This window comes from Erpetoichthys calabaricus, chromosome 2, assembly GCF_900747795.2.
Source record: "Erpetoichthys calabaricus chromosome 2, fErpCal1.3, whole genome shotgun sequence".
Classification (NCBI taxonomy): domain Eukaryota; kingdom Metazoa; phylum Chordata; class Cladistia; order Polypteriformes; family Polypteridae; genus Erpetoichthys; species Erpetoichthys calabaricus.
In genome coordinates this window covers 73431764-73458306 of record NC_041395.2, presented here as the reverse complement: position 1 = coordinate 73458306, position 26543 = coordinate 73431764, and the positions used below count along the sequence as shown (strand labels likewise).

The window sequence follows — 26543 nt, the reverse complement described above, 5'->3', positions numbered from 1 at the left end:
CATCCCTATCAATGATGTAAAAAACAGGCGCAAGGTGACACTATGGAAAACAGAAAGTCAAGTATTAGCTTGGCTAAGCAGTCTGTCCTTTTGGTAGAGCACCATCCTGAGACTGGCACCAGACGCCACCGTCCTGGAGCGTCTCAGTTTTATAGCTCTCTGGCCAGAAGGGGTGGAGTCAGTTGCTCTCATTGGGTGGCTTCTCTGAGCTGTGGATGGAGAGAGAGAGAGAGAGAGAGACAATACCATTAGCAGCAGCGCCACCTCGTGTCTCCAAGTGGTATTGCTTCTGTCAGATCAGCCCAGAAACTGACCCTCTGACAGGCACGGTAACAATATACAGTACAAGAAGTACAACTGATCACCTCTGGTGATATAAAAGTAGTGGCAATGTGACTAGAAATGAAGCTGACATGTACCAGGTACTGTTGCTTCATCTGTGAATGGGGCAGCCGTGCTGAAGATTCTTGTTACATTAAAAAGAACTGGCCGCTCTGTAAGCAATTGGATCCAGGGCAGAAAAGTGTGACATATAAACCAGATGTTGACCCAACAAAGATTTTTTTTGCCTCCTCTTCATATAAAACCTGGAATGATGAAATATTTTGTGAAAGTGATCAACAAAAAGGTGAAGGATTTCTATATTTAAGACAGATGTTTTTTTTTTATAAATAACTGATGCCAAAATTAAGGAAGACATTTTTGTTTGTCCACAGATCCCACGTCATCAATGACAAACAGTTCAAAAAGATCTTCCAGTGGGGTCGGAGGAAATCACACAAAAGGCATTCAAGGATGTTGTTGATAGCTTACTTGGCAACTACAGAGCACCAAAGCACAGCAAGCTGGTTGACAACATGCTTCAAGTATACAAAACCACGAAGAGCAACGTGTTGTTAAATTTTAATTTTTTGCATTTACACGTGGACTTCTTCCCTGCTAATCTTAGTGCAGTCGGTGATGAACATGGTGTAAGATATCACCAGGACATTGCAAAGATGGTAAAGTGGTATCAGGGCAGATGGAATCCATCAATGGTAGCTGGCTACTAATGGAGACTGAAAGTAGAAGCATGAGATGCTGAGTACAAACAAAAATCTGCAGCAACTTCAGGATCATGCAAATTATATTTGGAACTGAAAGTGAACAATCAAAGATAGGCGGCCAGCCAGTCAGTCCACCAGACAACAGAAACAAACACAAACCCGCTGTCTAATCTTGCCATGTGCTACATGATGTTGCAGTGCTTCTTTCACAGTAGTTATCTCTAAGCTCCGCCTCCCAGTGCCTGACACTCCCCATTGGTGCCCAAATATCCTCAGGTGATGCCATCCTAGACCATTAGACTCAAGACTCTCTGGGGGATCTTATTTTAGCTGCTTGTGCCAACAAACTTATTTTTCTGATCAGGATCATAATTGATGGGGATAAAGTCTGAAAGGTAAATTGTCAGTGCATGCACTGTCTAGGATAATGCGTTTATTTCAAATCTCATGGTCACCTCGAACTCCTCCATTTAAACTGACTGACCTCCCATCATCATCATCATTTTCAGTTGAAGACTATGGCCTCAAATTCGGAGATACCAGTTCTCATCTTCACCTGTAGCAGACTGCATATCACTGTCTTGACAAGGAAAAGATGACAGCAACCCTTAAAAATGCAATGTCCCAAGGGTTCTTTTATAAAACTTTGTATGGGTTACAGTGTGAAAATAAGCATACATCATAAAAACAGGAAAATGTGCACAACAAAAGAAAACCAATTTATAAAACCTGGCATACACTCATTTGTAGGCAATTAACCTTTATAATTCACAACCGTCTTGTAAATATGCATATGAGAATGAACCTCGAACCCACCCGGGTACCATCCTGAAACAACCAAATATGGACCCACATACATCTGCAGTTAGGATGCTTCAGACCTTCACTGGCTCACAGAACAGCCTACACCACAAACTGACACACTATAACTGAGCGTGCAAGATCATGTGTGGCTCTATAGCGCCTCTCCCCTGTGCCCTGGGGAGACTGGCAATGGCTTGGACACCAATACTGTCACCAGGCACATTTAATGACGTGACTGCTGTTACAATGAATAGTACCAGCCATATGAAACACTGAGGGTTCAGCTAGTTACATTACGACAAGCCAGCCATCATGTACAGCAGCATCAGCAAATCATCTGCTCCATGCTACTTTGCCTCAAAATAAATGTTCATGGACTGACCGAACCAACTGAGCCACATTTGTCAGCCTCATCTTGGCATCACAGATGACTTGTGCATCAATGGACTAGAACTGCTTACAGTTAACAAAAGCAGCGTCATTCTCACTAGGTGCCCTTATTCCAGTATGAGTGCATTAAACTGCTCTGAATATGTTGGGAAAACCAGACACTGCTGCCAGTTTTAATGTTGGCCTGTGTACTCATATCATATGAAAACAGAAAACAGCGTCTTGACAGTCAGTTTATGGCTTCCTACACAGCAGGCATGATGGAACTGAAGCCTACCTGAGATATTCCTGAGCCATTGGCCAGTTCCCTCTGGTAGGTGCCTGCTGCAAGAAAGCCAACTGTTGTTAAAACCTGGAGATGGACAGGTGTACCCACTTTTGGGCTGTTAGTTTTTCTAATGCTGGAGCCAACTCAGCACATAGTACCAAGGGAATGGGTTGTGAAGGTCTAGATTGGCTCATAAGCCAGTCATCATCATGGGCAGAAAAAATCTGGAGGGTCTCTAAACACTTGTTCTCTTCATATCTGACCATTCACATAGTGTTCAAGTAGTTTTTACAGATTTCTGTAGGCAGGGAGTGAATTACGTCTCTTTACTTCATGCAATTTTTGCCAACAAGACATTGTATTTGTCTCTAATCCTAAGAAGTGACAACAGGATGCCAATATAAACTGACAAAAAAAAACCCAAAAATGTTCTTCAGTGCAAATATGCTGCACTGGCCCTCTTAAAAGGCAACTAAAATAGACTCAGTGCATCGTATTCATCACTTCTGAGGTTTAATATGTCTGTCGTCTCACTGTACATTATAACAACAACTGGGTGATATGAATTATTATGTGTGCAAGTCGTCACTTAGCTGGTTTGGCTGCATTTCTCGCTTTCTTCAAAATGTTGGCATACGGACGAGTCAGTGTTGTTGTAAATATACACACGTATCATCAAGTTTTCATTTATAAATCCCAACTTTTACATGGAAAGTTGCATACACACATGTAGAGTCTCTTTTTATATACATGCAAGTTTGATAACTCTGACCTCTGGTCTAGAAAATGATTCCTGCCTTCTCCAAATCTTGGCTTCCTTATTATCCCATCCATGAAAAGCACAAACTCACTTTAAATGGGGACGACTTCATAGTAAAAATGCAGACATGACAAAAATAAGCAGACTGAATGGCACATGATGGTGCCTTTACAACCGCCATACTTTTATAGCACCTCCTACAGATACTCTGGGATATGCTGTGTCCACTAAAAATGGGATCACCCAATATTAACACAATAATCTCACTTTTCCAAACTCCCATATTCCGTATTGAACCCACAGCCTTGCCCCTTTGGATGACTCCTTTAATGGTAGTTTGGCATTCAGGACCACCATTAGACACTTGGGCGTCGTGGGCTAAAATCACAGAAGTACAGACCAGTTGATTGATGAAATGAAAATGAAGTGCAATGAAAACAAATGAGAAGGAAACACTTTGAAAAGGCGGCTGCACTCCCTTTTATATAGCGCCTTTCAGTAGTAAACATTTTGAGATCGAAGTGTTAAGTGACTTGCTCAAGGCCACACACTGGTGCATTCCGGCTCTTTAACTGCTGGAGCCCTTTAGAAAGAAAACAAAATGGTGGTCTCCAGTGAGCCATTTACTGCACATATTACTGGAGTGTAAGCTTGAGAAAAATGGCTGACTTCTACATTTTAAGTGAGGGCACTGGTAAGTCTACAATTGAGAAAAAGCTGGAATGAGATGAGAAAGAAGAGCAGACATTTATGTCTATGTGGCCTGTACCCTGATCTTCACTTAAAATGGATAAGGAAAATGTCAACTGCAAAAGAAAGCTTTGATTATCTCATTTTGAAATATGTGGGTGATGCAACATGCAAAAATGGTCTTCTGATCCTCCTTCATTTGTCCAACAGCTAGATATTTAGAGGTAGATTTAAATAAAGTTGGAGTTTGCCCCTGGATTCCCATAAGTCACCCCCCTTCCTCTCCTTGCTAGATTTACTTTTGTACTTTAGTCGACACGATGCCTGATAATCACAAGTTCATGAAGACATGACCAAGTCAACAGAGGACGGATGCATCTATGGAGCTCAACATACTGTTGTTGTTGATTTGTGATAATCATAAAATAAAGGTTGAAATGAAATGGGAGAGGTCCAATGCCCCATGATGCCATGTTGGAATACACAGGTTTGGAAAATGAATGAAAAGGAATAGCTCTGTGCAGCCAGATATTGGGCTCAGTCCAACAATTGTCCTGTCCCATCCTTTTGCCCAAAGTTGTCTCCATGTGACGCCATAAAGAAATCAACGGCCAGGAAATCAAAGCATTTGATGGCATTCTGTATATTAAAGAGTTGGTGGATTTCTCTTTTTAAGCCTCACTTTTATGTATTTCCAAAGATGTTGCTCTAATAGCTATTAATATTCAAAAAGAAGACCTTGCATTCATTGCTCGACGTGCTTCCTAACTAACTACTAACACTTCACCATCTTCTTCTTGACATGTTCTGCTGCCGTACCCACATATTCATCCAAATTAACATTTCTTAATGTGAAGTACTAAAAATATTAACATAACCATCAGAATCTAAAGGTTAGTAGATCAGAACCTCGTCCTTTCCCTCCAATGCTCAGACACCCAGTGTTCAGAAATGTCCAGACACAACAGTAACTGATCATCAGTAAAGCATCCACACAGTTGAATATTTCAGTCTGGATGAGTGGCTGAGAAAGTCAGTAACGGAGGTACAGACGGTGAAAGGATGGTCTTCTTCATTTGTTAAAGAATGTGAGAATACCCGACCTTTACACTCACATTTGTTTGGACTACATGGGTTTTAAAATAGATGGATGTTTATTGCTCCCGTTATTGTTCAAATTCAGGTATAGCAGTCCAAACATTTGTATTTTGTTAAACAAATACATTTTTCCTAAATGGCTGTAGGGACAAAATTTGGGTATTTCAGATTTAAAACAAAATTAAACAAAACAAAGTAAATATAAATTTAGATAAGAGCCCTAGAGGAATGAATGAAACTATTCAAGGTTGAAATGGAAATCCCTGTTGTGTGGCATCCAACAAAAAAGATATGGCAGTAAAAATGCACACCAGAGAATCCAAACACAAAGCCATGGTGAAGTCACTTAAGTGTCAGTAAAGGATATGCCCGGGTTTATTCTGGTATCTCACTGATCCAGCACCCTTGGTTTGAATGGAGAGCCTGGATGTCTGCTGTGTGGAATTTTTTTCTTTCTCTGCATACCCTAGTTCTCCTCGCACATCCCAAAGACATGCAAATCAGTTGAACTACCAGTCCTAACTTGGCCCCTGTGATGGACTACCACCTACCAACTTTGCCAACTATAAGCTAGACTAAACAGATTTTCAAATGTCAAGATGTGGGTGGCAGAGGTCAGTAATGGATAGTGATGTCACATCATATCCTCAGGTTCAAATCTTGTGCCTGAATGTTATAGAGTTTGCATATTCTGCCTGAGTGTCGGACTGGGAGGTTAAGCTATTTAGAAATTGGTCTGGCTGTGTAAGATGGTGTGAGTGGTCCTGTAGTGTACTGGCATTCTGTCTAAGAAAGTTGCCAACCTGACATCCTGTGCTGCTGGGATAGGTCCTGACACCCCACGCTTCCAAATTGGTCTAAGCAGGCTTGAGAATAAGAGGAGAAGTTAAAATCCCAAGGTTGGTTCTGCATTTCCTGCCTGTGAGGCCCTAAGAGAATTACTTAAGCTCCTGTAAGAAACACAATTACATTTTGGCAATTCTAAATATATAAAACAATAAAAAAAACTGGGCACAAAGACCATACTTTAGGCACACAACAAATATAGTTTTTATATATGAACAAAGAAACCTGGTAAGGGAATTGAGAGATGGGGCAATAAAATTGCGAGATATGGTGTTGCAACACTCCAAGGGCCAGGGTTCTTACCACATCTTATTCATAAAGACTGTTAAAAAATCTAATATATATTAGATTACAATATATATATATATATATATATATATATATATATATATATATATATATTGTATAGTATCTGTACATAAATCATGTCAAAACTGGAAAAGTAGCTATAAAGAGATCAACACTGTGATGCCCTCATGCACAAATATCCAAAACCAGAAATGTCTCCCAAGGATGAACCCCACAGCTGAATAAGAGATAGATAGATAGATAGATAGATAGATAGATAGATAGATAGATAGATAGATAGATAGATAGATAGATAAAGTTCATCTATCTATCTGTCCCCAAGGAGAAATTAGAACTTAACAGAAGCTTGAGAGCAAGAGAGAGAAATATATAAATAATATATAAATATTAAAACAACAATCCCCCAAACACACCTAAGAATATCTGGCTTGGATACTGGAGAACGTCTGCAATCAATAATAATCAATATAGGTGGCAGTAAGGTGGTCAGACCTGTCCAGAAGTTCATTTGGAGGTGTTAACATTTGAATAAACCAGGTAAAGCTTGTTGTATGTGAAAAAAGGAACCCGCCATTAGACGTTGGTTCAGAATTATTCATTATTCTGTTGTCGACTTTAAAAAAAAAAACATCAGCAGGATGATGCAAACCCCTCCTATACAGTAATATGGACAAATTCTGTCTGTTTTTCAAAGTCTGGATTACACTTATCAGCTTTAATTTTAATGTGCTCACTTCTCCTTCATAGGTCTCCAGACCCTCTCCTGCTTTTACCACTGTCCTGTATTTAAATAGCACCCAAAATACGTTTAAGCTGCAATAAACAACATTTATTTATATAGCACATTTTCATACAAATAATGTAGCTCAAAGTGCTTTACATGATGAAGGGAGAAAAAAAAGACAAAGTAAATAAGAATTAAAATTAGGCAATACTAATTAACATAGAATAAAAGTAAGGTCCGATGGCTAGGTTGGATAGAAAAACACACACACACAAAAAAAAAACTCCAGATGGCTGGAGAAAAAAAAAAATCTGCAGGGGTCCCGAGACCACCCAGCCCCCTCTAGGCATTCTACCTAACATCAATGACCTCAATCAGTCCTCATGGTATTCAGGGTTCTCATGAAAGAACTTGATGATGACAAATGTTGCAGTACCAGGAACAGTCCGTGACTCTCTAGAACATGTAAAAGTTCATTCAGGTTATTTAAAAGCAATCAATTAATCCACATTTATGGAGACAGGCCAGTTCTCAGGCCTTTCCACCTTACTTTTATTCTTGCTCCGTATTCTTTCCATCTTTGGACGAGCTGCTTCTGTGATACTGTGCAACAGTGAAGTGACAGAATTTAAAAATAAATCCATGTATAAGCGAAATGGGCTACAACATTTGCATTATAAATGAGGGCAGTAAGGCGCCCCAAGCTTACACCTTTCTTCTCATATCCCAAATATGTTTGTCAAGATGATTTTAAATTGTCCAGTGGGTGCACCCATGCCCATCACAGGGTTGGCTTAAGCCTCACCTTAGGTTCTTCTCAAGCTTCAAATGAAAAAACAGTGCAGAATATGGATGGTTGTCTTTGATATAAACAAATGTAAAGTAAGCAAAACTGCAGCAAAACTATCTTTCCCAATGTTATTTCAAAGAAAACCAGACCTGGATAGTTAGGTCACATCTTGCACCTTCCACATTAACTGAAGAACTGCCGATATTTATTTCATTAGATAATCTTTTTGTGAAAACAGGAAAGACACACAGAGAGGTTCTTAATTAGCAGTTCCGTTATGTCCTTTAGACGGAGCTTACTGATCATTATAAATGAGTGACGGATGGATGCAGAGCCTCTGGACCTTCACATGACTTTATATTTAAATGCAGTCTTTGTGAGCACGCCACTTTATGACGGCCCTTCCAGGGTAACATCATTAAAGTGACTCAGTGTTGTAAAGCCGCCGCCATATACATAACATAGGATCCATATAGTGGAAAAAGAACTGGTAATTGTGAAATAATGGTGCTTCTCTCCTGTTCAGGGAACATTAACCCAGTTCTTCAATTACTCATAGGTGTTCTTTTCTGTAATTTTCACTGTCAAAAGGCAGCTTATATAAAAAGACTAAAAGCTCTTAATCCCAAAGGCTTAGTAATAATAGATAGCCAGATAATATAGCGGGGAAAATAGGGTATTGAAAGGTATTGTTAAAACCCACTTAAAGCAGGAAATTTAGCTTCACTCAAAGCTGGCAAAGAAAACCATAAATAGTCTTTCTTGTCAAACTAAACCAGCTATATTCTATTGCGGGTAGAAGGCATTTCTGCTTTAGACCACCAAACGGGATGCATTTTTGCTTAAACAACTTAAAATGCTGGCTCCGTATTGTGGACTGCCAATGTCCGCACATCACACGAACAAATTAATTGTCAGTGTTTATCATTCTAAAGTCTTGGGCAGAAATCAACACATAACAATTGTCATTTTTTTCCCCCTCACGTTTTTGTTATTTACCCAGTTTAAACATCCATTCTATTATTCAGACCAGAAGGTAAAACAGTAAATATCTTTACTTTGCCAAAGCACCTTTAATACAATAACATGTACAGAGGCGGTGGAGGCACAACAAAAGAATAATGTATCAAAGGAACAAGTCTGAAAAATAACAGCATTTTGTTTTGCTTGTTATTACTTAAAGGAGGGCAGCCTAGTGGTATACAGGTCAGCACTACTGCCTCTCCACTCCAGGGACTCGGGTTCAATTCTTGGCCCATTCACTGTAAAGCGTTTTTTCCCCCAGGCAGTCTGGTTTACTTGCCATATCCCATAGATGTGCTTATTAAGTTGACAGCTGATTTGGATCTACTGAAGTGAGTAGGTGGTGCGATGCATTGGCATCCCATCTAGGGTTGGTTCCTGCCTTATGCATGATGCAGGCTCTAGCTCCCTGTGCTGGAATCAGCTGCGTACAAAAACTGGTTGGACGACTATAGTAAAATCGTGTAAGGCCATTTTTACATTTTTGCAAAGCTATATTGTAGAGGTTGCACTTAGACATACAAGATACACTGGAATATGTAAAGTAATCATTTGTAAAATAAGTAATGGAAATAGAAAAATGTTAAAACTACCACTTTCAATTTTTAAAAACCCAGTTTGCAGTCAAATTTTTGACAGTAACTACTGTATGGGGATCTGATCAATGTTACTGCAGTAGACTGTTTAGGCCATAAAAAAACTCCAAAAAGGGAAAGAAAAAAAAATGGAATGAATAAAGAGTACCATGATGGTGCAAATCAGTGCTGCTGCTGCTGCCTTCCAGCTCCACAGCCCTGGCTTCAAATCCCAGCCCTTCACAGTCCATGTGGAATTTGCACCTTCTCCTCATGTTTGCGTTGATGTGGCTCTCCATTCTAAGGACTTGTGGGTTAGTTGAACCGATGACTCAAAACTGGCCCTATATTACCAAGTGTGTATCTGTGCATGCTGGTGAATGGTACCCTGGCTGGCATCGATTCCTGCTTTGATAGACTTCCAAGGCGTTCCACCGTATTCTTTATAATGGATGGATGTAAAAAATTAAGCTATGAATTAGCCTTTGAATAAAACTTAGAAGTGTAAAACTGACAAATGCCCTATTTTAAAAGAACATCTGGATTTCAACTCACTAATAAACTGTTACATTTAAATCATATGCATGTAAATCTGATGAGAAGAATTCATCTTGCTGTCTTTTTTAATCTGATGGTTCATTTCACAGGATCACTTCATTCATATTTCAAACCTGCTAATTCCAATACAAGGCAGATACTTGCCCTGGTAGAGGTGTGAGCCCACCGCAGAGCACACTCTCTTTATGGGGTTAGTTACAGTTGCCAAGTAACATAATCTTCATGAAAAGATGTGGGACTAGGAGAACTTCTCACCCAGGAAGAACATACAAACTATACTCAGACAACAACTGGACTGGGATTCTGCCATGCCCTGGACTAGTCTGGCTGCAACACCAGGCACTGCAACCTTGCTCACTTCACTCTGTCCCAATGTAACAATTGTTATTACTTAACTTATTTAAGGTAGAAATGATTGCAACTTTCTTTTGGGATGATACTGATGAAAATGAAACACGCTAACCTAGTCCCAGAGAAAATCTGTTTTGTATAAATCTTTGGGTTTTAATGAAGAAAAATGAATGTTTGCTGGTGATTAAACAAAGTTTCACATTCTAAAAGTCATGTAAGTAAGGTATAAGTACATCAGCAATGTGTACAATGAGAACAGTAACAACCATTCATCTATTTTGAAAAAATCCTTTCTCCATTACTGGTTTATCCTAGCAGCTTCAGGCATAAGGCAGAAATGAGCTTTAAGTGGGCACCTATTATAAATACTGATCTCCCCCCCACCCAGATTTACTTATTTGAGAAATCAACAGAGCACCTCTGGGACCTTGAGATCCCAAATTTAGAGCATTCTGAAAACTCAGACCCATTCCCATCAAGACCGTTCCTTATGTTCTGCACTCACAAGTTAAGAAGCATTCAGGACAGCCTATGAAAAACACTGACATTCTTATGAGACTCCATTAACAAAAATGAGATACATTAGTCCAAACAATTCCTAAGGATTTTACGAGTTAAGTACATGCAGTTCATATTAATACAAAATTATTAAATGCTCATGTTTAATAAGGTTTTTAAAAATGTATATTTACAAAGTCAAACCATTCATGTGTAAAACAGGTAAAGTGCCAAGAGATTCCTTAGGTTGCATCTATCTTAAAATGTAATCATGCATGAAAAGAAAAATATTACGTAGTTATACATAACTATAAACAGACAAAATGAGGTCCATTGTAGCCACATTACTAGAAGAGTTTTCAGCACCATTTTGTATCGAGGCTTAAAAAAGGCAACGCAATGACAATATTATTGTATGTTTTACCATTTACAATCCCTACAGCGCTTACTCAATACTTACTTCAGGTAAACACCAAATGCAGAATGAAGCTAACATACAAATATGGCAACCAATCAAAGATCCGGTAATACAGAAATAATCAAAAAATACAGCACAGGTTATTTTAAATACTAATAAGTAAATATTTGCAACATCCCTATGAAGAATAAACACACTTTGGAAGAACTCACTACTTCTTAACAACATAAAAAGGAGTTATTATAGCATACTGTATATAAGCTTATAATGTCTCACTGTGACTGCCTCCATTTCTTCAGCCAAGTCAGAAGTTTTCTTGATTGAATCATTCTTGTTACACGTATATTTAAGGGGGTTGTTATTTGCTATATTTATTGAGGTTCTGTTAAAATTTCCATCTTTGGATAAATAAAGTACTTACTAACTATCTACTAAATACATTGATTCACTTTGCTTTGGTAAGGCATGAAATCTTGAGAGCCTTATACTTAATTGGCATTCAGATCAAAACTGTTCCAAGAATCCAAACTTCCTTTTGTTAGCATATATAGCTCACTTTAAACCTGTAGCACATAAAAATGTTCCCAGATACAATTGTTATTATTTAAAATGTGAAAACTGGAGTACTACATCTTTTAAAAGGTGTTGCTTTGTGTAGGGAATATAAAGTGCAGAACTCTTCAGATTACTCTACTGTTCTAAGTGTAACTCAACAGTTTTCAGTGAATTCTGATCATGTTGTAATAAATGAAAACTTCAGCTCAATTGTTCATTGTAAACTGACCTCTATAATAAGGCTAATGTACAGTTTATGTTTAAAGGTTCAAGATTTGTATGTCTGTTTTATTAATCTACTGGAAGGCGTCAAAGGGTGTATGTGAGAATGTGCCACCCCTGTGCACACTACCGTAACAGGCTGATGGATGAGGACAGCCTTCACAGCAGCAGTGTATGTAATACCTGGCAGCATGGATGATGGAGGTTACCATGTATATGTTGCTCTTGTAGTTACTTTCTGATGCCTGTCTCTTAGAACTGTGTCTTGACACATGAATGTGGTGTTGAATGGTGAGTCAGCTACACAAATATGCTATTTGTTGTTTGCTGAGGGTACACGTTGGGTAGGTAACCATGTACCCCTCACTTCCAAATGTATAATTCTTTCATTTAATTATTTCACTTGTATTCTCTCTGTGATGCCAAATCCTAAAGACAAAGAGTGAATGCAGTGCTGGCCGGAATTGAACAAAAGCACAGCATGCTGCACAACCTCCATTATTGTGCACCAATAGATGGTGACAATCGACTTGCCCTAAACTTATCTCATTTATTCACAAAGTGGAAACCATTGGATCAGCGTGGATGCCCTAAAGGCACAGACTGAGCGCAGTGTGCTGTACTCCCTTGTAGCCCTGAGTATCTTCAGGACGAGCTATCACAACACTAAGCCTGCTTAGGATTACCTGGTGGACACCTGAATAAAATAGATTCCGCTTTCTGAATCCAACCCTCTGGATCTCATTTTCACTTGACAGTCCCTGCTCCTTCTATCTCCCTTTACACTCTGTCTCAGCCTTTAAGACTACCCCACACCACCACCTCCATGCACAATCGTGTTTACTATTCTGAGTCATTTATTTCATTAATCACACATGGCTGCCTAGTTTACTGATCACTCCTGTCTTTGCAGTCACCATAAATGAATCTCAAGGATAAACACTTGAGCATGCTGGAATTCAGCTGAGGAAACACATATTTTTATATTAACAATAGTTTTCTTGACCAAAGAAAGGCAGGACAATCATGTTTAAATTAATCAAACCAGCTCAGAAGGGAAATGACTAATTGATAGAAGAAATAACATTTTCCAATACACATGACTTATTTAGTTTGAAAAAATGTTTTTTTTTTATCCTTCTGCTTCGTGACTGGCATTTAATAGGGTATAAGATGGTGTTTACTAATATGTGCAAAGGCCTACGGCAGAAATGGGCTAGGCTGAAACAAAACGCATGCATTCAAAGGTTAAGAAAATGGTAGGATGGATTGATCTTTTTGCAAGACTTGTTTTGAATAACCTTAAGATCATTTGCTGTCAGAATGTCACAGAAATTATCTAAGCCATATGGTGAGCGGGCAGGACTATTTTGAATGTTTATAGTAACATTCTGTGCTTTTGAGAAAAAAAAAGAGCTTTCATGATAGTGTTATAGGATCAATATTACCACAAATCACATTTACACCAATAATAACATTATAAAATCACTGCCCCTACTTGTGTTTTTAAAAAATTGAAGCAGTTATTTTAGACATTTGTGGAAAAAAAAATCTGAGGATGTTTTCTCATTCAAAACAGCTTGGATTTAAAACACTGAAAAAATAAATCCATCCATCTTTAGCAGAAAGACAGCCAATATGAGAACAAACAGAACTGAAACTCGCATGCACCCATAGCCAATGCCAACATTTACGTATAACAGGAAGCTGGTTGAAGGCATGAACTGTTGTAGTAACTTCAAGTTCGGAAAATGGAACAACTACCCTTGGGTAATTTATATGAAATTCTTGATTTTTCACTCACAATTTGACGTGGCTGCCTGCCATCTTCCCTGGAGGCTTTTGTTAGTGTGCTTCCTTTTACGATGACTGAATGGTTACTTGATCTGGAAAAGCGTGCTGGTAAAAGTTTGAAGAGGATCCATGAACAATGAGTAATCAGTGACTCACATACTCTTTTAAGTTTAAGAGCGTTCATTTTATTATGGCATGGCACATTACACTGCATATGTATTTAATAAATGTTTTACTTATCACTAAAACATAAAAAAAATATCAGGCATCATGAAATGTTCCTCAGAATGGTGACATTTGTTAAAGACTCACAAGAAATAATTTCATGCAATAAAGCCTGAGAATACAATTTAAAAAATTATTAAATACAAGTGAAATGCATAAATTGTATATGGATAAGTCATCTGTAGCTTTTCATATCTGCTCCCAACATAAAAATGTTATTTGTAATTTGAAATGTAAAAAAAAAAAAACAGTAAAACATTTTTAGAATTTAAATAAACGCACATGGTTACCTACAAATGTGTTTTTGTAATGAACATCTGGGTTAGTTCTGTGTGTGCTCAATTACTGTTTCACGAACTCGTGGTCATTTACTCTTCAACATTCAGACACAAAGTGGAAATTCACATTTTGTCTAACAGCTTCATTGCATTAATGTGACCGAGTCCCCCATCCCACTGTACATAGCAACTTTACTTATTTTCTAATCATAGAGAACTTTATTATACAGACAAAGCTCATGGCAAGTATTATTTTCTTGGCAATTTAGTAGTTCATCAATGTCATTTTTCAAATGCACGTTGACATAAAGGAACAGGTAGCTGTAATGTAAGAACAAATCTTTTCTTATGATTTTTGAACTGCTTTTTCCACATACCCACAGCTGCAATGATGCAGCACCCAACAATGGGAGCATAATGACACACTTGTTCAGTACCACAAAGATTCCTTCCATCTGCTTTGTAGAACACATTGTCACCACAGATTGACCTGCAAATGGGCTGAGGCTGTAAAGTCATAACAATTCTTTATGGTAGCAGGTTCTGTTTATTCAAGTGATCTGCACAATACAGGCACTAATAGATTGTCATTCCATCCATATGACTATTGATTTTAAATATTATGCTGACCTAAACACACAAAAACCTAGACATTACAGAGTGGAGTTTTCCACCTTCTGTAAAAAATGGGGCATCTTTAAATTGCAACTTCCCTGTTCACAAGAACAAAATGTCAAGATATGAATTAACACTGATTTTTTTTTGTTATTACATTTTATCTTTGAGAGAAACATAAACTTTGATTAAGCACGATGGGAAGAATTGTGCTGAATGTTATGAAGGTGTAAACACAGACAGAATTCCAGCCATGTGCCTACATACTCTGTGAAACCACACAGTCCGTACTAGGCTGACAGTGACTGTGACAATCAGGCTTTGCAGTATAATAATAGAAAAATGATAACATAAGAGTGAAGAAGTATGTTTTAGAACACGTTCCTTGCCGATACACCTGACACACAGACTAAGCTGAGGAAAATGCTTTGCAGCGGAGTTGCTGGCCAACCTCTGTGTCATCTGAGGAGGCCGGAGTGACAAGCTTATTTAAGAATGTTATGTTCTCTATTTGACTTTCTTGTAGTGTTTTATACTGGTTATAATTTATTTTTCCAACCTAAGCCATAAGAAAACCTTAAAAATTGTTGTCCAATATTGCTAAATTAGGTTTCTAATAAAATTCTCCTAAATAAAAACTGGGAATAATGAAATTGATGCTCTTTCAGTCAAGAAACACAGCCTTTATAAACAAACTGAACACTCTGTTAATTTCTAACAACAAAACATATTTGTCCTTTCTATAATTTTACAAGCTAAAAAGCTCTTGTTACTGCTGAGAAGATATTTAAGCTTTTTGTATCATTTTTTGTTTTGGTCCATTTTGATGTTTTCTCCAAAACTGAAGAAACTCTGAGTAACGATCAGCTATTATTTCAATATGCTTATTTTAACCAGGAGGCTATAATTTTACATTTTTTATGTTTAAGATTAATTTATGTAATTGTGCTAATAACAAGATGATTAAACAATTGGTAGACAAAATTTCCACAAATATAAATATAAATAACATATTTTGTGCTTCACCAAGGACTGGCATGAGACTAATGCATATGCTGATGAAACTAGCATAAGTGGCCTGGTGGGAGTCTACAAAAACATTAGGCAACATGTATTTAAATTCAAAAGGAATATGGCAAATGTATTCTCACAAACACATTTCACTGTTTCAAATGATCTCATCCAAATACATTTTATTCAATGTTCTAACTAAAAGTGTGTTAACATAATGCTATGTAAATAAGTTTCAATTCTAGAAATTATGAAAATGAGTACCTGAAAAGTTCATTCCCCTTATAATGGCTTCCATTAGTCCTAGAGCAGCTGTACCCTTGCCCTGTCTCTGGGGGATTCTGCCAGTTTCAGCAAGAATGCCTCCTTCAGCCAATGGCACTCTCACAGAGTTATGTCCCCAAACATTCTACTGCTTCGACTTAATAACTGGCAAATAAATCCTTCACAGTTATCTTCAAGCAACTAAGAGGTATATGCAACTAGGTGCCAAGAGTGACAATTATTACAAATGAGGATGTGATATGAATTGTTTATCCCTCATTTATTCCTTAAACATTACTGACAAATGATAGAGTAAAAGCAGTGGCTAAAATGGAAAAGGAATAAATTGCAGAAGGAACACAATCATTACTCATTCTGTTCAAATCCCTTTAGCTTGAGGGGCAATTCTGCTTAGCATACATCTGAAAACTTCTCAGATTTTTAATTTTCTTATGGCCACATTGGTTCCCCTTATCATAAATGCACATTAATTATAATAGTTAAAATGTTTTGTTAGTGGGCTTATTGAATGTGCCACTGTAGCACAACAAAAAAAAAATCTTTCATTAAGTCCATATAATTTCCTTTTTTAAAAAAATACCAATATATAAACAGGCTGCTTTGGAATCCATTTCCTCTGACCTCCTGTTTACTCCACATTTCTGTATTTTGTGAAGAGGTTGTAGAGGACTCTTAATGTTGACTTCAGGTCACAATTCACAATATCTAGAAGAAAAGGAGAGGAAGAATAGAGAAAGTAGATTTATCCAAAAATGAAATGCATCTCTTTGCACAAAAACCATATACTTGGACAAATTTCACCTTAGTTCAGTCATTTAAAGTTTTTCTCCAAACAATAGAGCGTGTACTAATGACTAATTGCAACTGTTCCCTGTTCACCAAATTTTCAGCAAAACCTTTTGTGACAATAAGGCAGCCACTGAAATGTTTTACTAACTAAATTGTAATAAAACATTGAGTGGCTGCTTTCTGACATCCTTCCCATGAAATTCACAGTTCAGTTAGTGGCACCATCACATGGACCACCAACACTATTTACTGCAGGTAGTCATCACAATGGATTACAAGTTGCTATTCAATGGTAAAAAGAAAAAGATAAAAACCTGGACACAGGATGGCGTGAGTGTACTTGTTATAGAGACCAGACTGACATTTTTAAACAATACCATGTCATGGGTGCTGTGATCATGGGTCACCACAGCTTGAAATAAATCAAGCAATCCAGTGATGGCATGGATCTGTCCTTCTGCATTTCAACAATACGTCAACAATGCAAGCTGGAATTTGTGGGATAAAAGTACAATTAACATTCAAATGGCCACGGGATATCTGTACATCAGTACCAATCGGGCCTATTTCCTCAGGTCATGATGACTTTTGAGAGCAGCTTAATGATTTACACTATGACAGACAGTCCTGCTGAGAAGTAACCTCATAATGCATGCATTACAGGTCAATTCAAAGACCTCAGGGAAAGAGCTAGATTTGTACAGCCAGAGAAGGAGGCATTGAGAATAACTCGTGGACTTCAGCAAACAGAATGCAGACTTGAACGTTTTGTGTTTAATTATTAAACAAAGGAGATTCAGAGAGAACGGCTGGACATCTGTAATCAAAAAAGCCACAGGCCGATTAAAGTTAAAGCACAATCTGGTTGTTACATTGAGTGGCATGGTAGAGTCTCTATAATGTCCTGTTATATTTCTGGATTATGGATACTGCAGATCTGTGTTTTCAGATTTTGAAGATGTCAGCATGCTTTATAATAGCAGATGACACAGAAATCCCTATTAGTGTAAAGAGCTTGGTGGTTTACTGGACTGCCTCAAAAAGGTCTGCCATGGCAAACAGTAAAAGAAGCAGAAATTGTATCATGAGGCACTGCAGTTAACTAAAGTAGAATATTCAACATTAAATAAATAAAAAAAAGTTTTAGATTATGGAACAAATTTAATTAAAACTGATACTTATAGTGAGTCTTTCAGTGATTCAGTGCTTTCTTTCACTGTTACCAACATGTTTCAATCGAACTGCCATTATAGTCATAGTATATACAGTACATCATGTAATCACATTTTCTGAAATAAGCTGGCTTACACTCCGATCTGCACAGAAGTGCACAGTAATTTAACATAAATCAAATGGGTTGAAGGAAAGTCAAGAGGCAAACAGGCATGCAGACAGAGTTCACCAGTGAAGATCAAAAATGTATTGGTGAAAATTAAGATGGCTGTTTTAAAACAAATCAATGATCAAACAAACAAATGAATTCCTTCTTGGTTTTGTGGGTAAGATGGCACCATGACTTTAAACTGGAGAAAGTGGGTTCAGTGGATAACAAGAAGGACATTTTTGATGCTGTCCCTTTTCTTGCATTTCAAGTTACTTAATGCTTTTCAACATTCAAAGATACCATAAAAAATTGATGTTTATGCTGTATGATTTTATTTTTGTAAATAATCATTAAATAATAAATAATCATCAGCAAGTGCCTGTACTGAAGGCAACTCATAAGATTGGGACACATGAGAGTTTTTACTTATTTATTTAATTTATTTGTAGAACTGGAACAAAGGTAGCTTAATCCTAAGTCCTGCTGGGGTCTGTGGGTGCCTCAAGAGGGCGATGCAGGGGGATGTACTCCCTGTTATGTGGGACTTCCATGTGACTGGAAGTGCTTCCAATGGTCAACAGCCCTGGCACCAAAAGTACTCTCGGGTCCTCAATAAAAGGGACCGCACTGCCTTGTCTAGGCAAGTCGGAGCTGGGAGGAGGATCAACTTAAGGAAAGCAGTGTGGTAGAGAGAGGAGATGTGATTGGAAAAGAGATAACTTACGCTTTGGTACTTTTTTTGGAGGGCCCCATGCCTTCACAACATCTTGCATTAAAAGAAAAAAGTAACTGACAGATGTATATGTGCTCTTGAGCGTCATATCAATATTAGAAAGGTAAGAGACAGACAGTAAGCTACGAGTCAACTTGTTTAGTCTGTTTTCCACTGGATAACATTTTTTCACTTCACATATAGGAGGTGTTTTGAATATTCCAGCAAAAATGGTCCCTTAAAAATTCTTAAAGCAAATAATTGAAACCATATTAGTTGAGGGTAAACCTATTTTACAGAGCCTAATTCTGAAATATATTTTGGTTTAGAATTTTTGCTGTACTGTTTTAAAGGGATTATAGATTTGGGCATACCACAACTAACTCCAAATAACACAAAACAAGGCAAAACAGCTGTTAAGTGCAAAATGCTTTAGATCATTAATCTAAAAAAAAGTAAAGAGAGAGAGAGATAAATAGATGGACAGACAGGCAGATTAATAGAACAGATGAGCTTATTACAAAATGTAACTTACCTTAACTGAAGGAGGAGTTACATATAAATTTTTAGCCTCGCCTGCTGGTGTGCCTTAACTTTTATATGTAAGCCCAATTTACTCATTGCTATCATTGCAGGACTTGCACAACTGCCAGGGCACATGTGCTGGCTCACATATTACAGAAGCAGAGTGACTCTGCCACAAGTCAAGTGATGGCCAAAACTGTATTACCGGAAACTGTATGCATCATTTACCAAAAACCCAATGACCTGTGCAATGGGAGATTCCTCAAACTTGGACACTAAGATTCCAGCCAAGAAGGAGGCATGCCCAACTCATAAAAGGCAGAGACCTTAACAAGAGTGCAAATGCTGAGTTTCTGCTGATTTATTTTAAATTTTTTAAATTACTGACTAGAAACTCTGCAGTTGTAACACTTTCTTTTCAATGATCTTAGTAATGTTGTAATATTTATTCACTGCACCTTATTCTCTACGTTGTACATTGCTGTTTACCAAGTCAGCTCTCTGTACTTAAAAACCTCATTTGAATGACTCATGTGGACGAAACTGTAAAACTGTGTTCTGAAAACATGTCCAGCTGAACCTATCATGTTAGTTGTAGGTTATTAAACAAAATTTATAAATGCTAAACAGCAACAGACCACCAAATAAAATGGTACTGATTTCTGGATCTCTTCAACTCACCTGTAGTTGATACAGCAAATGTTAAACAACTGTATCATAATAATCAGTTTTAGGGTGGTAGGGCACCTGTGCCACTTCTGAATATCATTTCTGAAATGAGAGTGGCTACATGAATGAGAGCAGAGTGTGAAGGACTGCAATACACTCCAGTTCTTCGGGACCCTAGTGAATTCAGATACAGTAATAGCCATGGATGCATGGCCTGCCTGAACCAGTCAGCACTTGGTGGAAATTTTAAGATGTACAGAAACATTTCCCCCAATGTTTATGACCACAAATGAGACTTTTAATAAAATTTGAATTTACTGATAATAAGGTAAACAGCAAAATGCTATCATTCAGGCCAAATGAGTTACAGATCAGTGATTAAATGCCTCTAGTAAGCACTTCTGTTACACAATGAGTGTATTTATTTTTAAAAGGATGTGATGTTTCTTGTGACATGTGAATTAATATTTACTTTAATTTTAAATCAGACTCAGGAAAAAATAAGATAGCAATGTATGAAAAGACAAACAAAGGTCATAGCTTTAATTAGACAGGCAGTATGGAACATTAGGTAGGATGCTGGACATTGAACCACTGGGTGCAATTCCATCTCTGACCTACTGTGTTACTTTAAGGATGCTACATATACATTTTAGAATGTAATGTGCCCCGATGTTATAAATTGACCTGGGTAAAGACATCCACTAAATCTTCTTCTTTCGGCTGCTCCCGTTAGGGGTTGCCACAGTGGATCATCTTCTTCCATATCTTTCTGTTCTCTGCATTTTGTTCTGTTACACCCATCACCTGCATGTCCTCCCTCACCACATCCATAAACCTTCTCTTAGGCCTTCCTCTTAGGTAAAGACATTCACTAAATAACATACACATTTTAGAATGTGCTCACACTGACTGGAGGTTACTCACAGTAGTTTTACAGTTACTTTTTCATTTGCTATGTATAAGAAATAAGAGTTGCACATTAGAGTTTTTAGATAAATGCATAAGAGTCACATAATGGGAGACAAATTTAGAGACAACTAGGACCTCGTAGAAATTTAAAGAGTACAAGCACAGTGCCTGTGTCCAGTTAATGTATTCTGAATTTTATCCTTTCCTATATGGTGCATGTGCTGATACTGTGCCAGCAACGCAGCAGGGTATTGTTTTGGTTGTTTTATACCAAAAGCTTTAAACCCGTAGCTCTAAATACATTGTATTTTTGCATCCATTAATATAGGTAGATGTAAAATCATTATATATTTATAGTATGGTGTCTTTAATGTTTTTATTAGTCCAGTATACAAACAGTTGTCAAAATCCTGAAAAGCTGAGAATAGCTTAAAGCAGTCAGGTCAATTAAAGCAAAAGGACACAGCCACCTGAATATGTGTGTAAATGTATATATCTTGTAATTACAGATCAAGGGAATGAGACAGGGAAAAGCAAATGCACATTTAAATGCCAAGCCTGTAAATGACTGATCACTACCAATAAAAAACACCGATCACTGTTTGATGGGAAGCAAGCTGCAGTTAAACAATGACCAACAGATAAGTAAAACATGAGATATCAGTCAATTTAATTTAATAAACTACTGTAAAGACCTCACTACAGATATGAGTTTGGCCATTTTTTTCATCTTGACGTTTGTTTGGTTTCTGTCTTTCAAGCGGCATAAATGCTAGACTATCCTTTGTACAATTCAGCAACCAAAAGGCATAGTATTGATTATTTTTATTAAAAGTGTCAATTTACTCAAATAAAAGTCTTGCAAAAACTGTTACATAACATAGATATATTGTCAAGGAGTAACAGTAATAGCCTTGATGTGAAGGGACTGAGGTCTTGGAAAGATTTTTTCTCCAGAGTATACAGTTGTGACCTGAATTATGATAACACAGTAGGTTGTTGATCCTTAAAGGTTTACTTGGGAGAGGGTTTTAATGTCCTTAAAGGCTACTAGGCATATTTCTACCTCGCTGTCACAAGAGTTTTTCATGTTATCCTTGTATACTAAACCCAGCAAATTCTTAAGTTTATTTTACAGACTAAAAACGGGAGCCAGTAACAGGTAATCTGAAACAAAAGTAGGATTCCCTTGTTCACATTTGTGTGTATGTGTGCATTCCAGGGTCTTCTTACTGAGGTTAGCTCCCTCACTTATACAATTCTGAGTACTAGCAAAAGCACTCTCTTTTCACCCTCTTTGTCTTTCACAACACTGGTCTCCGCCTCATCTTCTTTTTCCATCCACCAGTGAAACATTGCTCCAAATCTCACGATACCCCCACCCCGGATTCAAAGACACTCAACTGCATTATCTCTACAGTCTACAGTGAGACACCTTTAAACTCACTGTTAGGTATACTTCAGGGAAAAATCAGTCCGTAGACTTCATCTAGCATGCCCTGGTGTTCTCAGTAGCCTGTTTCTATTTAGAACTGTTTGTCTTCTGGTACCCTGGAAGTTCTCTGAATTCCAGGCAAAGGTCAATGGCATCTGTCTCACTTCTAAGATGGGCAGTCATTTCTTTGACACCAGCTAACAAAAAGTAAGTAATGCATTCTCTCTCTCTTTCTCTCTCTCTAAGTGAACGCACAAGATAATGAAGGTGTAATTCAGTAAGCATAACATTACCAGGGGCAATGAGTATGACAATCTATCACAGAAATGTGAAAACGGCTTACCCGGCTTATTTTAACCGTATTTAACACAATCCACTGCAACACTCCTCAACACTGCTAATGCTGTACAATAATAACTTGTGCACACAACATATGAATCTTGACCCACAAGACAATATTTTGTTCGACAAAATACAATCTAGTTCCCACAACATAATAACTTGTATTTACAACATAATAGCTTATTCCCACAACAAAGGAATGTTGTCCCACAGAATAATAAAAGACCATGATTTTTTGGGCTTCAGAGTTGAGATGTTAAATTAAGGCTTAAAGGTATGAATGTCTTAGTAGTGTATAAAAATGAAACATTAAAAAAGTTTATTACTAATCTCTTTTACCTTTTTTTTGGTGCCAATACTCTCCTTAGTGTGTTACTCCTGCTTTTTTTTACTAAACAAACTCACTGCAATTACGATCACTAAAATGTATCACAGCGTATTGCAGAATGCCAGGGGAGTGCATTGTCTTTCAAATGGCCTTTCGTTACTTTATGTTACTTCATAAGAATAAAGTAAATTGAAATTAATTTTAAAGAATTCAATAAAAAAATGCAGAGTTTCGTTTAGCATTAACTCTAATTAAATGAGATTTAAACACAATGTCAATACAATGTATTCAGTGAATTGCTTTAGGATTTTTCATTTCTGTAAGATTTTCACTACCACAGTATATATGAATGCAGTCTTTCTCTGGTTGAAATCTTTACATAAATAAAAAATACCCTTTTCTTCACATGAGACTTTTCACCCACAGACTGGCTGAAAGTGTTTATATCTGGAGGCATACACAGCAGGTCTGTCAGGGTAGTCGAAGCAAAAATGAAAGAACACTGGAGACACATGGAAATTAGGCAGTGTGATTGTGCCAGCAAGAACTCAGATTAAAGTTATTCGTGAATGCCGAAGGCTGGTTTTAAGCTACAGGCTGGAATGTCAGGTCTAATTTGATTTTGCTTCATTTTATGTTATAAACACATGCACATAATTTTGAAACCTAGCTAAAATTTCTAACATTATTGCATATTTATGCTACAATCACTTATTACTTCCAGTATGGCTAAGCAATGTGTGTCACATCTACTCATAAATCGAGCATTGCATTTAATTCTACTCTTTTGTAGAGCTGCCGCTAAGATCTACTTCCAACCTTATTTGACATTTAATCTTCTTCTTACTAATGCATTGTCTTTACAATATCCATCCATCATCCAACCCGCTATATCCTAACTACAGGGTCACGGGGGTCTGCTGGAGCCAATCCCAGCCAACACAGGGCGCAAGGCAGGAACCAATCCCGGGCAGGGCGCCAACCCACCACAGGACACACACCCGGCACATACTAGGGACAATTTAGGATCGCCAATGCACCTAACCTGCATGTCTTTGAACTGTGGGAGGAAACCCACGCAGACACGGGGAGAACATGCAAACTCCACGCAGGGAGGACCCGGGAAGCGAACCTGGGTCTCCTAACTGCGAGGCAGCAGCGCTACCTACTGCACCACCATGCCGCCCTCTTTACAATATTCTGAATGTATTTAGTAATTAATGTTAGAAACATCAGGATGTCAAGCCAGTTTTTAAGAAGACATTTTTCCAAAACATACTCTACTTACAGTATACAAACAGTAACCAGTTTGTATTACACTATGGATACAGGAGATTTCATGGCTAATGTATCTCTCCAAAAGTAAAATAATCAAAGTGACACTTTAGAAAGAAATGTACAGTATAATTTTAACTTTTCTGTACAGACAAAAAAGAAAAAAAGTTAAGTGGTGTACGGTACCATAAAGTACCATAATGCATGATATAGCTTTGAAATATTAATGCAAAGCTTATGTCCCCCTTCTACCTGTTTTCTAACAGGATTAGACACAACCTATTTTGGCAGCATTGCATGCAATGCAGGAAACAACACTGAGGCAGGGCGTTAGTCCATTACAAAGCACACTCACTGAAGGTAGGTCAAGTTAGAGTTCTCCTATTAACCTAACCTGCACACTTTTCAGATATGAGAGAAAACTGGGCACCTGCAAAAAACTTACACATATATGGAGAGAATGTGCAAGCTCCACCCACCATTGTCCCACCATGTCAAACTAATGTAACTTTAAATGTTTAAATATTCTATCCATTGTTACAGCTGCTTAATCCAGTCCAAGATCATGGAAATTGGAGCTTAACCTCTTAGCATTAGGTGTAAGACAGAAGCTAAACTTAGATATGGCAGCAGTGATTTACATTGCTCAGACACTCATATATCCACACTCACTCATACTAGGCCAATTCAGGGCTGCTAAACATACACCGACATTTGGAAAGAGGTGTAGACGCTATCTAGATAATGACATTTGTGGTATAGCGGGTCTGCGGCTCAGAAAAGCTGGACGTTTTAATGAATAAATAATTGGTTACGCTCATACTGGGGAGTGGATCTGTGTGAGAGTGATCTGCTGTGAAGACGCCTTGTCTCTTGGTTAGTGAGAGGTAGTCCGTCGGCCGTGCGTTACCTTACCGGCACGTGCGGGTGGTCGGATTGTCTCAGGATTAGCCCAGGGCAGCAATCAGGCGATCACACCTGCAATTGTCCCCCAGCATACAAAAAAGGGGAGCGCAAGATCACAAGAGAAAGAAGAAAAAGGAAAAAAAAAAAAGAGACAAATAGAGCAGAGGTCAAAGGACGGGTGAAGAAGCGGGCAGGAAAGAAAGCAAGAAGCTGTAGAGAATGGAAGCGGGTGGGCAGGAGTAGAGCCCCAAGGAGGATCGTGCTGTGTGTTGCTCCTGTGGAGCATCTTGGGAGCAGGAGCAACCATTACTGGTGGCGCTTTTGTCATGTGGAGCCAATGGCAGCAGTAGAAGTACAGAGCGCCCATGCCGGATGGAGCCAGGACTGGCAGAGGTTCAGGTGGAGCAGGGCTCAGTGGTTGCCCGCAGATGTTGTGGGATTGGCGGCGGAAACATGGGCCAGATGAAACGGGTGTTTGCACCTGTTGGTTGATGTCTCCCCAGGCTGTTATGTTCAAATAGGATAACCCGGAGAGGCGTCAGTTTAAAAGGAAAGCACCAGGGCTTGTGGTCTTGAATGAGTTTCCTGCACTGTTTTTTTTTTTTTTTTTAAACCTTTTCTTGTTTTTAATGGATTTTCTATTTATGGGATTTTAACCTCCACAGTTCACTTTACTTTATGGACTACTATTTATGGACATTTTTTTTGGAGCACTACGGTTTTTGGAAACCTTAATTTGGGAAATTGTTTTTTAATAAAAGCACTTTTTTACCATCCCCTTGCTTGGTGTGTTCATCCTCATCTGCTCAGCTCATCCCGGTTATGACTATCGACGGTGTCAGATTCAAGAGGCTCCCAAAAACAAAGAGGGAGCATGGAGCCAACCCGCACAGTCACAACAATGGGCTGAGATTCAAACCTAGGACTCTGAACCTGTGAGTCAGCAGTACTAATCACTACACCACTGTTATCCTTACAATATTTATAATATTATTTGTCATTATTTTACATTTGGAAAACATCTTTACCCGATTTAATTTATAAAATTACGATGGATTACACTTCTTTAGATATTAATTTTCTTTTCACTAAATTGAAACAGAAATTAAGTACTAGCATTACTTTTAGTACTCGACATTGCAAAATCAGTAGCTCACAAACAAAAAACACAAACCTTTCCTTATTCTGATCTA

At 38.0% G+C, this 26543-nt stretch overlaps 1 protein-coding gene across 1 annotated transcript in view; it reads right to left on the bottom strand.

The window, feature by feature from the left end:
* Positions 1-13881: 13881 nt before the first annotated feature.
* The window catches only part of parvaa (parvin, alpha a), a 199033-nt gene continuing 186371 nt past the window's right edge, over positions 13882-26543 (bottom strand). Inside the window, exon 13 of the mRNA XM_028793917.2 lies at positions 13882-16838. Coding sequence (XP_028649750.1) covers positions 16762-16838 — 77 coding nt within the window. The 3' untranslated portion in view covers positions 13882-16761. The remainder of the gene's footprint in view (positions 16839-26543) is intronic.